At 42.1% G+C, this 15,676-nt stretch overlaps 1 protein-coding gene across 1 annotated transcript in view; it reads left to right on the forward strand.

Annotated features, from left to right (window-relative positions):
- PCSK5 (proprotein convertase subtilisin/kexin type 5) overlaps positions 1–15,676 on the forward strand; it is a 341,064-nt gene that overhangs the window by 290,944 nt on the left and 34,444 nt on the right. The window contains exons 21-24 of the mRNA XM_056848984.1: positions 1,853–1,955; positions 4,542–4,678; positions 7,040–7,240; positions 14,955–15,023. Of these exons, the coding sequence (XP_056704962.1) occupies positions 1,853–1,955; positions 4,542–4,678; positions 7,040–7,240; positions 14,955–15,023 (510 nt within the window). The remainder of the gene's footprint in view (positions 1–1,852; positions 1,956–4,541; positions 4,679–7,039; positions 7,241–14,954; positions 15,024–15,676) is intronic.

The raw sequence follows: 15,676 nt of genomic DNA on the forward strand, positions 1-15,676 counted from the left end.
ATGTAGCCAGTAAGATATGGAGATCCTCAGATGGGGTTTTAAAATTGTACTTTTGAACTGATATTTGCTGGTCAAATGACTATAAATAAACTGAACTGAGCCATAGAGTACCCTGGACATGAGAGAGTGGAATACTGCTTGGTATGTCACAATCATATTCTACACCAGATATAAACATCTGATAAATATGTTAATCTCTTTACTAAAATGTGTGATATTCTTCAGGATTGGGCAATAAAACAATATACATATTAATACTCTCTTCCGTTTATAGACAAAAAGATGACTGAAGGCAAAGTAGAGAGGTTCAGAATTTTCACTCCCTGCCAGACATGAATGTGCTAACAATTCCAGGAAATCAGGGTCATATTTGCAAATCCCTCCATGCACAACACTTCATTTGTTATAGTGCATTCCAAATTAGTTTGGAGCCATGTCTGCACAGAATTTTCTCTCAGAGAGATGCCACTTCTTTGTCTCTGAAGGATGTAGCTATTTCATTTGAACAGACCATGTCCACAATTAATTTTATTCCTTTTGAATTCCATTCCTGCCCTCATCTGTATAGACTCCCCAATTGCAGATCTTTCCATATACAATCTATATTTCCCCAGTTATTGATTTTCTCTATTCTCTTGTTTTACTACATCATGCACATATGCAGTTAATGCCAATAATAATTCCTTGTCTCCCTACATACACATACTCTCTCTCTTTTTCTACGCCTTTCACCTTCCATCCAGTCTCAAATCTTTTCCAGTTTTACTTGTCCTGCTATATATGTCATAGCTGTCACATCACGTGTTATAACTGACTACTTATTTTTTGTTTTTCAGTTCACCTGAATGACCTGCTCACATGAGCAGTGTAATGTATGAAGCTGAGTTTGCTGGAACATTGGCTCCCCAAGCTATGATTAATCAGATCAGCTCCTTTAAATCCTTCTCCATTTTCTTTCACAAAGCTTTTGTGGCCCACCATAGCCCTTTGTGTGTGTGTGTGTGTGTGTGTGCTGTTTGCTATTTCTTACACAGGCATTTTTGTAATCAAATGCTGTCCACTCTAAATTGTGGATGGTGTTTTTGTACATTATCAAAAATGCCAAAAGAGGGAATGCAAGTTATATTTCTCTTCTTATATGTCCGGAATGTTTCAAAAAGGGGGGTGGGGAGTTGTGTATTTCATTATAGAAACATGGATGAGCTTTCCTTCATCAAAAGAACCAACATCTCCCCAGACATTTTTATTCTTGTCCCTTCGGAAGAATTTTTAAATTTGTGATACTAGTACCATCTTCTCTGAGGGATATTTCTAAGGATTGTCTGCATAGCACAAAGTCATTTGAAGATCCCTATGGGAAGTCCTGCAGGCTTTAGTCTCTATTATGCTATCCATAGGTCAATCACACACACACACAGTTTAGGAACTGGAAACCAAACAGCTACAATCTTGATAAGTTCACTTTCAGATATCAAACTGAATCTTTTTCTCTTCCTTATTGTTTTTTGAACTTTAGCAATGTATCATTTCAACGAGCTTAAGTTCAGTGGGCACTACTAACATAGACCTGGGAAAATAGTAATATTTAGTCATGGAGTCTAAAGATAAATTACTATTGGTCCATATGTTAGAGACATCTATGGTCAAAATAAACTAGCCTCCTAAGTAACTATTTGAAAACAGCTGCTCTATAAATTCAGGGTATTTGCAATATCTGCTTGCCCCCTTTTTTAAAGCCAGTGACAACTGATCAATTTTTTGCTTCATTTGCTGGTACTATGCCTTCCTTTATAAAGACTGTGTCTTTGAGATATAAAGGAAATTAAGTAACCAATAAGCTTTTATTTGCCAGGAGAATATATCGATCCTGGTGGTCACTGTCAGTTCTGTGATGCTTCGTGTTCTAAGTGCACAGGACCAACTTCAAAGGCCTGCATCAGTTGTGTATCGACAAGGTGAGTGATCATTAACTAGTTATGAGTCTCTAAACCTAAAGATTGCAGCTTCTTCTGCATGTATTATACCACTTTTCAAACTGCTTTGTGAGTGGAATCGCAAGTTGAACGTGTGATGATCATTTATTTTTTAACACAATCCATTTAGCCTACGGACCCAAAAGTGTTATGTATTTGGAAGTTTATAAAATTATGGGAGAATTTCTGACAATTTTGTACAGAGCTGTACAGTAAGAGATGAGTTTTTTCCCACCTCCTAACACTGGTCTGAATATTTTCAACACAGGCCATTCATATAGATGACTCTACCTTTTTGCTTCATCTATCCTAAAAGCTATATACAAGTTCTCACTTCTCTCTTTCTCAAGTTCTATCACTGTATCCCCCTTTCTCAGCCCTCAGCCTTGAAGAAAGTAAGGAAATAGCCTTTAAATAGCTGTTCTCAGCCATTTCACACAAGGCAACCTTTCTCTCTCACCCACCCCCACTAATTGGTGCCTTCATCTCTAAGAGAGATGTGTGCAAAACCACTTCTGCCTCTACTGGGGCAGAATTGTGTTTATTTAACTAAGGTCATGTCACATATCTTTACAGGGACTTTATGTTATGCCTATAAGATTTTACAAGCCAAATGGGATGAGAGACTAAACCAGAGGCACAAGACTTGCATATCAGACATTTTATTTGGCACCTATGGCCAGATCTCTGCTCAACTAGTCAAGGTACTGGCAGCTTTCCCAGAGGTATGGGAGAAGATGACAACATGTACAGTCCCCAGACCATTGCTAGCAACTGGCAAGAGGCTGGGGGGCAGCAGCTGACAAAAATTGCATTACGTGACACCGAGATGTCACTTCCAGATTAGTACATGGAAGTGATGTCACTGTGTTGCACAGCACTCAAGAAATGTTCCCAATCTGAATAGTAAAAACCATAGAGATTAGGGAAATTCCTAGAGCATCACACAATACAGCATTTCTAAAGGGCCTAAATCTTTTTTCAGATTCAGAGAAGCTGCTCTTTCTCCTCTCAGATGCTGATCCAGTTGTCTCCTATAGAGTGTTACTCTTTGCCTTAGCCGCCAAGAAAATCCGGGCTAAAGCTGTTTTTAATTAGGGTGTTTAATGCATTTAATTACTAGATTTTTTTGGTCAGACTGTTTTAATGTTATTATTTGTGACTGGGTTATGTATGAAAGATAGTGATGGCCTTCGGCCACAAACAATAAACTTTTATCGTATCGTATCAAAATTTATACTGATAAGGGAGGAAATTCATTACATTATTAATATACTGTGATCAGTGGCGGATTTACGTATAAACTAAACAAGCTATAGCTTAGGGTCCCACTCTCTTGGGGGCCCCTAAAAAAATTAAAGGAAAAAAACCTGGATGTACATTTCCAAAATATCATTTGAGGATATCATCAGTGACTTTGCTTTGGCAAAGGCAAGAAGGAAAGTATTGTAATTTAGATAATCAATACCGTCTTTTACACTCACTAAGTGTAACAAGGTACCAAGGTCTGCTGTCCCAATGAACAGTGTGGACTACTTAATTTCATATTAATAAAGCTATTTATAATTATTAGTAGTTTGCATCATATATTTACACCTATTATTATTTCATGTTATAGCAAGTTTCTAGAGACTAGATTATGAGTCTTTGTAAATTGTGTTTCTAAAGGAACTTTTGTTTTTGCCAAATGCCAATGTGTTTCAAAATCTTAACAGGGCTACATGCACATGGGCCCTGATTGAGGGCAAAACTTGTTCTGTTTGCATCAAGGCTGCAGGAGTGCCTCTGGGTAGAGCTAGAATTCTTTTTAAAAAATGATTTTGGATAGATTCCAGTTTTGAGACAGATGATCCTTCCAACCCCAAACCTCTACACCTTACAAAAGTTGGGCAACCATCTTACTTTGATATAGTTTCCGAGCTGGATCAATCAGGAATCCTCCTTTTGTATAATAAAATTTCAGAATAGCCCCTATAGATCTTTAGACTGTGGCTCTGGTAATTGCCAAATGAGCCCTTCAGGTTAAAGTTTCACTGAAAGTTACCCCTAGGTGTTTGAACCAATTTATTATTCAGCTGCCAAAAGAAAGTCATCATAAAATGTATCTAGTGCTGTTTTTTTTTAGTTAGAGCTAGGATTTTCTGAGGTGACACTACAAACCAAATTGAGCAAGAAATGCAATCAAATTGTACAGCAAAACATCGTTTTTTTTAAAGGTAAGGTCCATGAAAAATTATTGATTTTTCACTTATTTTTGATAGACCTTTGGAACACTTCTGTGGGTGAGGCAGATAGGCATGGGATCAGTAGTGATTGCCTGTGAAAAACGTGGCTATATTTGGCAATATAAAATAATCTCAAGGCTTGGCTGTCCTTACTTTTTATCTTGCCACATGTCATAAATACGTTCCATGTGGAAAGGAGAACAAAGTGCAAGGTATATAAGTCATAAATAAAACTAAGAATGGAAGCGGTTTTCAGAGGATCTTTGAGCTTCTTCTTTAAAAAGAAGATATTACTCTATTGCTTGGTACTAGTATTCAATTCCCCTCTCCTCTTTTGTAATAGAATTTTGGATGATGGACACTGTGTTCTTCGATGCCCTAAAGGTAAATTTGAATTTCAAAATCAGTGTCATTTGTGCCATCATACCTGTAAGGAATGCAATGGAAGTGAACCTAACAAGTGCACAGCTTGTGGAACAGGTAAGGGCATGCTTTTTAAATCATCTTTCTACTCTTTTGCTTTTACATCATAACTGATAGCGGATAGAGCAGTCACGTATATGATTTTCTTGCAAAATATAATAGTTATATATATAGATATACAGATATAGATATATACACAAGCATGTATATTGCGGGAGGGAAGGCAGCATGGTATAGCCCTATCTCGGAAGCTAAGCAGGGTCAGCCCTGGTTAGTATTTGGATGGGAGACCACCAAGGATTGCTATGCAGGGTTGCTATGCAGAGGAACACACTGGCAAACCATCTCTGTTAGTCTCTTGCCTTGAAAACCCCAGAAGGGGTCACTGTAAGTCAGCTGCGACTTGATGGGGCTTTACACACACATATTGCAGTCACTTTGTACAGCTGGTATTTTCTTGGCTCCCATACCCTATAACTGATATTGAGAATGCCAGTACAATATTGCATTCCAGAGGACCATATCGGGTAGCTACAAAAAATTTATTAATTAGCCAATGTGTTCAAAGAATAACAAGTTTTATCTCCCACTTTTCCAACATCCTAGCCAATGGTTGAATATAAGCTGTCATCTTTGGTTAGGAGGTGGGAGGAGGGGGCTAATCTGACTCTTTTCTCCTGCAGAGGCTAGTCAGAATAGATATGACTTTCTTCAGCCCACCTAGCATGCAATGGTAGCAGATGGTTGCATTTACAGCTGGAAAGAAAATAAGGTTGCTGATCTCAAGTTGCTTCCTGGATTGACCTGGAAAGTTCTGAATAGTTGCATTGTTATATATTTTAAGAAAAGATTTATAAAGCAAATGCCAGAATATTACATGGTTTTGTTGCAATACATTTTTCCTTCAGTGCTATTACCTTGAAAGTACATTATTCACAGCACAATTTTGTCTTTTTAAAAGAATTAGCCAAAATGTAGCCATGTAGTAGTAGATATAATTCTATATATTTAAAATATATTAAATTATAACTTCTGATTAAATAAACTGGCTAGCTTAGCTGAATCTGACAGATCATGCACGGAAATCAGACTGTAATTGCTTTATGCAGTAGGGCGTTTACGGCATTAGAATGATTCAAAGAATGAATATGTTATGGATCCAAACCTGCTGTAGGAACACTTTCACAAGTGAGGTGCCACCTCAAAGAAAGTATCTGGTAGTCACCCACCCCTCCTCAGAATATGGGGGTTACCTGCATGCCTTGCTTATAAGCAGCCTTGGCTGGTCATTGTTGCATACAGACTATAATTACAACTGTGGCTTGGGAAATTTCTGGAGATTTGGAGGAGGTGTCTGGGGAAAGAGCAATTTGAGGAGCATTGGGGAGCTCAGTAGAGATGTGATGCCATTCAGTCCACTCTCTGAAACTGCCATTTCTTCCAGGGGAACTGATCTCTGATGGCTAGAGATCATTTGTTGCTTCTGACTCATGACGACCCTATGAATCAATGTCCTCCAAAATGACCCATCGTTAACAGCCTTGCTCAGGTCTTGCAAACTGAGGGTTGTGGCTTCTTTGATGGAGTCAATCCATCTCATGTTGGGTCTTCCTCTTTTCCTGCAGCTTTCAACTTTTCCTAGCATTATTGTCTTTTCCAATGAATCTTGTCTTCTCATAATGCATCCAAAATACAATAGCCTCACAGCACGTTCCTGAGCCGAAAGGACAAAAGTCCTTAGGAGGCCAGGAAAGAGCTGTGCCAGCATCTGGGCCTCCTGCACCAGCACCCATGCCACTTATGTCGCCCAGGGTGGCGTGGGCACCGGCAGGGAGGGTGCATTCCAGTTCTGGGCCAGGGGAGAAGCTGCCTTTAAGTGGCCTCCTAAGACCTTTCAGGCCGGGAATGCCTTTGCCCTTACCTGGAGATACACAATCTCAATCTTCTGATTTCTTGGTTGCAGTCACTCTTTTGGTCAATGTTGATGGAAAAAAGGAATAGAAAGTCTTGAACAATTTCAATTTCCTCATTGTCAACCTTAAATTTTATCTGAAGAAGTGAGCTGTGACTCACGAAAGCTCATACCCTGCCAGAAATTTTTGTAGTCTTTAAGCTACTGGACTCTTCCCTTTTCAACCTTAAAATTGAGTAATTCCCCAGTAGTCATTACTTTTGCCTTCTGGACCTCAATAAAGAAACACCAGAGCTGATAACCAGAGTTTGAAAGGGAAGCCAAAACATTAAAAATCTCCCCACTTAAATGATTTAGCAGTGTCAGTTGGGTTATCAGATAATTCCTCAGCTTTTCTCAAGGCATAGGGCTTAGGTGGTATAAAGGAGTATTGATGCTGGGATCCCGACCTTTAATAATTCTTCTAGCATTTTTTGGTCTGTTGTGTCATGTCTTCTGCTTTACAGATAAGCAAGGCAACAAGCTGTTCCTGCACTTGGGGGAGTGTCGAGTGAACTGCTCCCCTGGCTACTATCATTCTGAGGACAGTGTCTGTGAGCCCTGCTCTGAGCATTGCGAAGTGTGCCTTGATCCAACTGAGTGCAAGAGATGCTTCAAAGGATACTACCTGGCTGATAAAAGCTGCCAGAAGCACAAATGTAGAATAGGTAAAAATGTATACAACATAACTTTAATAATGTTTTGGTGTGCACTCCATTTTCCTTGAGGTTTAACTACCCTAAAATAGACCCCCACACACACACACACACCAGCTGTTGCAACCCATATATCACACTTCCAAAGCAAGATCATATTCACTCAATTTGGTGGTTTAAGATACTTTCCTTTTTAAAATTTAGCTCTATCCCTAACTAAAATTGAATACAGGGGTATGTTATTCCTCTAGTCACAAACAGTATCCAGGGTATTGTCAAAGGCTTTCACGGTCAGAGTTCATTGGTTCTTGAAGGGTATCCGGGCTGTGTGTCCATGGTCTTGGTATTTTCTTTCCTGACGTTTCGCCAGCAGCTGTGGCAGGCATCTTCAGAGGAGTACTCCTCTGAAGATGCCTGTCACAGCTGCTGGCGAAACGCCAGGAAAGAAAATACCAAAACCACGGTCACACAGCCTGGATACCCTACAAGAACCAGTATCCAGGGTGTTTTATGCATGGTCGCTTAATCCTCCTTTATTCCCTGTTTCAGCCAGGATCAAATTTTTGGGAATGCACATTACCTTATTCCTTGGAAGCTCAACGCAAAATGAACCTGGTTTTTCCCATTCCTCTTCTGGACAGAGTCAGACCATTCTTCCTGGCTCATTCCAGAGCCAAAGAGCGAGTGTACACCTTTCTCTCTTTGAGCTTCGCCCCACCCATTTCCAAACCCTTCTTCAAGGCAGCCAAACAGGGGAAGCACAGAAGATTGGCTTCTCTCACAGCCAATTATGAAGCAGTGTGTAAAGAGGCAGGGATTCAAGTGCTTCCTGCTTCCTGCTATCTTGGAGCTCTCTCTGAGCAAAAGAAAGGCTTTTTTAAAACACGGCTTGGATTTCTCCCCCCCCCTTCTTTCAGTTTGATTTGTTTTTTGTTCTTAAAATGCTTTTTTTATGTGGCAGTTGGGTCTGGGGGGGGAAGGAAGTCCTCTCAGGGTGAGTTGTGAAGTCAGCCAATTACAGAGAAGCATTTAAAGGGGTGGGACTTGATTTGAACTTGGGAGACTGTTTTTCTGTATTCATGGCTCAATTAGCATACAGTTTCCTCCCTGATCATTCCAGCCAATGCAGACAGTTTTCACCAACCCGGGTTACTTTGATCCTGGCTGAAACGGGGAATAAAGGAGGTTAAAGCGACCATGCATAAATGACCCAGGCTGCCAAAAGGCTGGGTGATACCATATGGTGGAAGAATGGAGCTGCTAGGGGAGGACAAAGAAGCCTTGTCATGTCAACTTTGTCTGGGCCTGCCCTTGCAAAGGCAAATTAGCTGGTCCTGGAAAATATGGCTATCTAAATTTATACAGACAGACTGTGAACATTTTCTCCTGAAGCACACTGGCTTTACTAATAGTCAAATGAGGCACATGCTTGGCACTTCAAAGTTAGAATGTTTAATGTTTCTGAAGGCAAAGAAATAGGCACTGTACAAACACTGAACAGAGACCATGTTTTGTTATTTATTTATTTATTTATTTATTTAGATGTTTTTATCCTGCCTTTCCACTTAGATCAAGGTGTTTTAAAATAATAATTAAAACATCCCCAACTAAAACCAAAGATAAAATAACAAGCCCCAAATCCCTCTCCTTCCGCCTTAAAAGATGCCTGCCGTTCAAGCCCCCTCAAATGCCCTGGGAAACAGGCAGGCTTCCTGAATATCTCCAAAGAGGGAGCCCCTCTCACCTCTTCCGGTAAAGGTAGTCCCCTGTGCAAGTACTGGGTCATTCCTAACCCATGAGGTGATGTCACATCCTGATATTTACTAGGCAGACTATGTTTACGGGGTGGTTTGCCAGTATCTTCCCCAGTCGTCTTCCCTTTACCCACAGCAAGCTGGGTACTCATTTTACTGACCTTGGAAGGATGGAAGGCTGAATCAACCTTGTGCCGGCTACCTGAAACTGACTCCCGTCAGGATTGAACTCAGGTAATGAGCAGAGCTTTTGACTGCAGTACTGCAGCTTACCACTCTGCGCCACGGGGCTCCTAATCACCTCTTCAGGGACCATCCAAATCAGTCCACCACCTCTTCAGGGAGCCCATTCCACAGAGCTGGAGTCATGATGAAAAAGCTTGGGCCCTGGCCAATTCCAGATGGGCCACCATAAGTGGTGGGGTAGCAAACAGATGTCTACCTGATTACTGTAATTGGTACACCGGGACATATGGAAGGAGACGGTCCTTCAAATATGTGGGTGCTAGGACATAAAGGGCTTTAAAGGTCATAACTAGCCCCTTGAATTGAACTTGGAAACAGACTAGCAGCCAATGAAGCTGCTTCAAAATGGGCAACGTATGTTCATTTTAGTGGCTTCTGTGCAGTCTCGCATGGGATCTCTGCTTGTGCAGGCCAGCCTTGGAGAACTGGCTAGAAAGCTTTTAGAAGCTTCAGAGCACCTGGAGCGCTCCCCCTCCCCTGAGTCCAGGCGGAGAGCGAGCCGGCTTCCCGCCCAACGGTCGCATGACTGAGGGGGCAGGAGCGCTCCTCCCGCAGTTCTCTCTTCGCCGCAGTGGAGAGAGCACTAGCTTCGTTTCAGAGCTTCTTTTTCTGTTACCTCAGAAACGTTTTATCTTCAGGATTTTATTTCTTTTTTAACAATATGGTTTTATTTAGCTATTGTGCCAAATGTAGAAATACTGTGACACAAAATAATGACTATGGTTCTGTTTGAGAGATTTGTGCCTTTTCTTTTACTTCAGAAAAGTTTTTTCTTCAGGATTTTATTTCTTTTTTTGCCAATTTGGCTTTATTTAACAAATGTGCCAAATATAGAATGAGTACGGCACAAAATAATCATTGTTCTTCTGTTTAAGAGATTCATGTCTTTTCTTTTACTTAGAAAAGTCCTCGCCAGGATTTCATTTCTATTCGCCAATATAGCTTTATTTAACAAATGTGTCAAATGTACTTTGAGTATAGCACAAAATAATAATGGTTGTTCTTTTTGAGGGATTAGTGTCTTTTACCTCAAAATGTTTTATCTCAGCATTTGATTTATGTTTTCCCAATATGGCTTTATTTAACAATTCTGCCAAATGCAGAATTAGTATGCCACAGATAAATGGTCTGTTTTGTTTCAGTTTCTTGTTTCACATTCAAGTTGTGTTGTGAGAGGAATCACTAACAGCGGTTGGTACTTTGGAGACCCCTGTCAAAAGGACGAACTGCCATTTAGCCTACTCTGATGTCATCTTGGCGTGTGGCTTGTGGTCTCCAATGGGAATGTCTGTGTGGAAATCCAGCTTTACTAATGCACTATGGGCTTCGGTTCCTCCAAGACGTGCGTGGAAGAGGTCTCAAGCCGAAAGGCTGCTATAAAGACTGGATATGCTGCAGCACTAGAGGCTCCGTCCCCCATGATGTGTGTTGATGGGACCTTGAAGTTGCCTGGCAGCAAGAAAATCTATTTTTACAGTTGCACTAGGGGTTCCGTCCCCCATGATGTGCCTGGATGAGACCACGAAGTCAAAAGGCTGACTAGAAAGCCATTTTGCTGTTGCACTAGGGGCTCTGTCCCCTGAGATGTGCATGGATATTGCCTTGAAGTTGACAGGCTCCGTGGAAAGCCTGCTAGTCTACAGCACTAGGGGTTCAGTCCCCCATGATGTGCAGGGAGGAGGTCTCGTGGTTGACCGATTCCAAGGAGGTGGGAACATCTACCCCTCTTCCGGGTGCTGAACCCCTCAACATTGGCTCACTTCCAACGTGCCAACTTGACAGCCACCCGGCTCTTGTCGGCGTCATACACCGATCCTTCCTCGGTGCCAGGACAAGCGTGTCATCAACGTCATACACCTCGGTGCTGAGACGAGCGGGTTCGAGTTCGCCTCCATGCCAACTGACACTATCGCTTCTAAGGCAGCATCTCTTCAGACTTCGCTAAGAGGCTCGGTGCTGCAACCCCTCCCCGCTTCCCTTGATGTCAAGCATCGCTGTCGCTGGTGTGGTAAGCAGGTGTTAGACTTGGACTTAAACATTGTCCAACATGCAGAGAAGGCTTCTCAGCCAGGTTCCCTTTCTTGGCAGAGCCAGCTTTGCCCCCTTCTTGGGTTGCTCGCTCTGGAATCCAGGCACCCCATGGGTGCACAGACACTCATCCCTTCTGTGGCAAGTCTCCCCATCAACCCTGAAGTCAACTGACATGCCCACCTCAACGTTAAGGAGGCCCATGGGCCACTTCATCTCATGTGCAGACCAATTTGATGGATTCCATCAGAAATCCTGCCTGTCTCACTCATGGGGTCATTCAACTCTATTCAGAGCAATTAATCTGGAGGCATAGGCTTGGAAGAATTGATACTCTCCCTCAGATTCAAAATCGGATCTGACGAGGGATATTTTATGTGAAATATTAGGCTTACTGTTTTTTATAGCCAAGTCTTCCCTTATAAGGTGGGAAATAAGCATCCCTTATAAGATGCTGAATTCCTCTTACAGTATCCCTCACCTAGTTGATGGTTGTTGGGCTACTTCTACCTCAATATGGCTCAGGTTCCCAATTTTTTCCCCTGGGATTGCTGGGCTGCCCCTTTTTGACTCTGGGCAGGAGCACTAAATCTTCCTGTTAAGTGCAGAACAGCTTTCTGTGTTTGCGCTGCAATTAGCCTAAGCAAAGTATGTACATTTCTGATAAGTCTTCGTACATATTGTGTTTGCCCAGCATCAGGGGAGGCTTCCCCTGCTTACAGGGTGTTTTGAGTTCCCACAAACTTTTTCATACTGGGACAAACAAGTGGCATGTCTACAGGTTACTAAATGCTAACTCCTGGGCATGTTGGTTCTACATGCTGAATGGTGTTCTTAACCATCCAAGACACTGGATTCCTTCCATTTGGAGTTCATTGCAACTGAGGCCTCTATGTTGCAATGCACATGAACCTCTTCTTATCCTAGTCTCCATCTGGGAACGTACAAATTTTAATCTATGTACTTTTCTCTTAGATAAGAGAAAATGCTGATAAGGGACCCTGACTGGACCTCAGACTCCTTGATATGGATCCACAGGTGCCCAAATTTCAGGATACTTCCCCTTCAGATGCCCTCCCCCTATTGCCTGGGGGCCTTTTTGGTTGTAGTCCTAGATTTAAGGACAATTTATGTCAATTGGCCCTAATATGTTCTAGGTACAAGCCTGTTGCACTTGCTTCCTGCCATCAGCAGGTGGTACTGTAGATCTGTAATTGGATTATTGGCGATTGGACAATTCATTTTACCAGTCCTGCAGGTTTGCCGATCTGTAGTCTCCTCATCCCTATGTATATTGAGCTTCCTGATTGATTTTGTGTACACCCAGTTGCTACCAACTCAAAAGATAGCTTTCTTGGCAGCTACTTTGAATGCCTTTTCATCTAAGTCCTTAACGGCACAACAGCCCACGGCCTTTTCGGTCTCTGGTAGCTGCATGATTTATCTACACATGTAGATCAATTCTTAAAAGGAATATTTTGGATCACCATGTTCTCTGGCTGCCCTGTCAGCTTTTCACCATGGGATGGATCCTTGTTTTCACATCCCCTGGCTAAGAGATTTCTAAAGGGGTTGAACAATCTTTTCCCCCCTGTAAAATTACCCACTCCTCAATGGAGCCTTGTCGTTGGTTCTAACCACCATGTTAGGAAAACCATTCGAGCCCCTGGCCATGTGCGAGCTCTCCATCTTATCATATAAGGTGGCCTTCTTTGTGGCCATCACCTCCGCAAGGAGGGTGAGTGACTTACACGCCTTGAGGCACGACCCACCATTCCTTAGAATTCACCCTGTTAAGGTCATACTTATAAGGGCTCTGGTTGCTGAATTTACAGAACAGAGTTTTCAAGAGGACATTTAAAAAACTGTACAACAAAAAATTGTGTTTCCAGTCTTTGTCTCCTAGTACGGTTGGGATTATTGCATATCCCTTTGGTTCCTGCTCCTTCCCAGGCTAGTGGTACAGATCCTGGCTGATAGGGCGAGCATTATACTGATACCACCTCAGGGCATAGTCTTCCTATATCCAGAGCTGTGCTGTATTTCCCTCCTGTCCTGCTGTTCTCGCAGCACTTGTTTAAAGGTGTCTACCTAATTACTTCCCCTCATAAGATCATGTTCCTCTTCTGGAGGTCAAGACAGTCTGGTGCCATTTTCATACCTTTTTCAGGCACTGCTATGAATTCATACGGTACAGCTATGTAAGTATCTATAGAATGTTGGGGGTTCCCTGTCCTGCTGGGTCAGGATCTTCCTGTTGTGGCAAAGGACCACATAACGCAATGTTTCCTTCCTGGCCATCCAGATGATGAGAGAAGTCTACTGTGTTACAGATTTCCAGAGCAGACAGGGTTTTTGTCCACCCACAGGTAGTTCCTCACATTTTCTGCCCTGCTTCCCTTTTTAGGGAATAAAGGTTTTTCCCTGAGGGAGTCCTATTGTTGCAAGTGTCGATGCAAAATGTCCCTGTCTTACTCTGGGACGCTGGCTACCGTGAGGCCCTTGGGGATGAATTCCAGTTGTTTAACATCTATATGAGCCCTCTCGCCCAGCTTGTCCGGAGTTTCAGGCTGGGTTGTCATCAGTATGCTGATGACACCCAGCTTTATCTGTTGATGGACGGCTATCCAGAGTCCACCCCGAAAACATTGGCCAGGTGTTTGGATGCCATGACTGAATGGTTGAAGCAAAGCCAGCTGAAATTAAATCCACAGAAGACCGAGGTCCTGTGGCTCAGCTGGGGCAGCTCTGGGGTGGGGTGCTGATCCATGTGACGGTCACCTCCAGATTAGACTACTGCAATGTGCTCTATGTGGGGCTGCCCTTGAGACTGATCCAGAAGCTCCAGCTGGATCAAAATGCCATGGCGAGGCTCCTTACAGGGTCCCCACTGTGGGTTCATATTAAACCAGTAGCTACACCATGGTAAAAAAGGAGGAATAAAGGTAATGCAAAAGTAATAAATTCAAAGATACTTTTACCTTCCTGAAAAATATTTGACATTTCTGGTAAACATTAAATTGCAATTTGAGGATGCAATGGTTGCAGTTAAATTGGATCTGATTTTACATTTACAGACTTGATTTAAAATAATACAAATGCATCAACTCTCATAACTTGCTTAGATTGCTGTCCAGCACCTCCATTCTTGTACAAGACCTCTGACAGAAGTCATAGCCCCAAAGCCTGCTAGGTGCGAGAATTGGTACTCCATCTCTACAGCAGACTTTTTTCACAATATGACCTCCAGTGAAGGGCAAAGCCATTCATTTAGTGACTTGCTATTTCCATAAAATGTAGCAATGCCAGTTATACTGATGCTTAGAGCTGAAAATATGAATAAACAGTTTGGCTTGTACAAAGTGGTAATAAATTAGGGAGAAGGCAAATTTACTCTCTCAATTTTCTTTTAAAGTATGTCAGTGTCTATTTTGGGGGCTTACCAGGAAGTGTTTTGCCATTAATGAGTGTCTAATGTAAAACCTCTGAGCCACATCTACACTCTGTTCATTTCCGGACACGCTGTGGGTATAAAGTCAAATGTGGAAGTATTCATAGTCACAGTAACACTGGTGGCTGAGAGTAAGCCCATTGAACACAGGTATGCATAGTACTATGCTGGAAATAACTAGATTAGTTTCTGTATCCTAAGTATCTGTTTGTTTGGGCCTAATACATTAACAGTATTCAATGTGCAGGTGAAGTGGAGGACCCTGACACAGAAGACTGTGTTCCATGTGCAGATGGATGCCAGACTTGCAGCTTGGGTATGTTTTATGTTTCATACCTTCATAGTTTTAGTTAAGAAAGCATTACCTCTGTAACCATCTGCTCTGGGAGATACGGCTGGCAAAAACCTTTTGCCTTGTCATTATTGTGTCACACAGATTTTAGTGATACTATTAAAACTGGGGTGACTGTATTTGTATACTGACAGTGCATACCTGAGAGGAATGCTTGCACCGGGCTTAGGAGGCAACGCAGCAGTGCCGAAACCTCTGCCCACTGCCAAAAATCCGTGCAACCCTCATGTCTGCTGTTACTAGTCCAGAAACCACATGTATTTCATTTAAAAAACAGGAGGGTGGGGGGTTCAGAAGTGAGCCTTTTAAACACTTAATCCAAAGACTTGTGCTGGTTAAACTTGGTAGTTCATAGACTACACCTATATTATCTGTCTGGTCTTCAGTTAAGAGAGCCATGCTTTGAAATATAGAGATTCGTCCACAGTTGGATAACAATATCATCTCCATAAATCTTTTTCTTCTCAATTCAAAAACAGTTCTAGCACTTTTGAACTGCTGGTGCAATGCAAGGTTATTTAAATACCTGTGGGAAAATTTCCTTTCCTCCACATAATAAATGGATAAGACCTCTCCCTTCCTCCCACTTTAATAGCTGATGAAATTTTGGCTTAATA

This window comes from Euleptes europaea, chromosome 4 (assembly GCF_029931775.1).
Source record: "Euleptes europaea isolate rEulEur1 chromosome 4, rEulEur1.hap1, whole genome shotgun sequence".
NCBI classification, from domain to species: Eukaryota; Metazoa; Chordata; class Lepidosauria; order Squamata; family Sphaerodactylidae; genus Euleptes; species Euleptes europaea.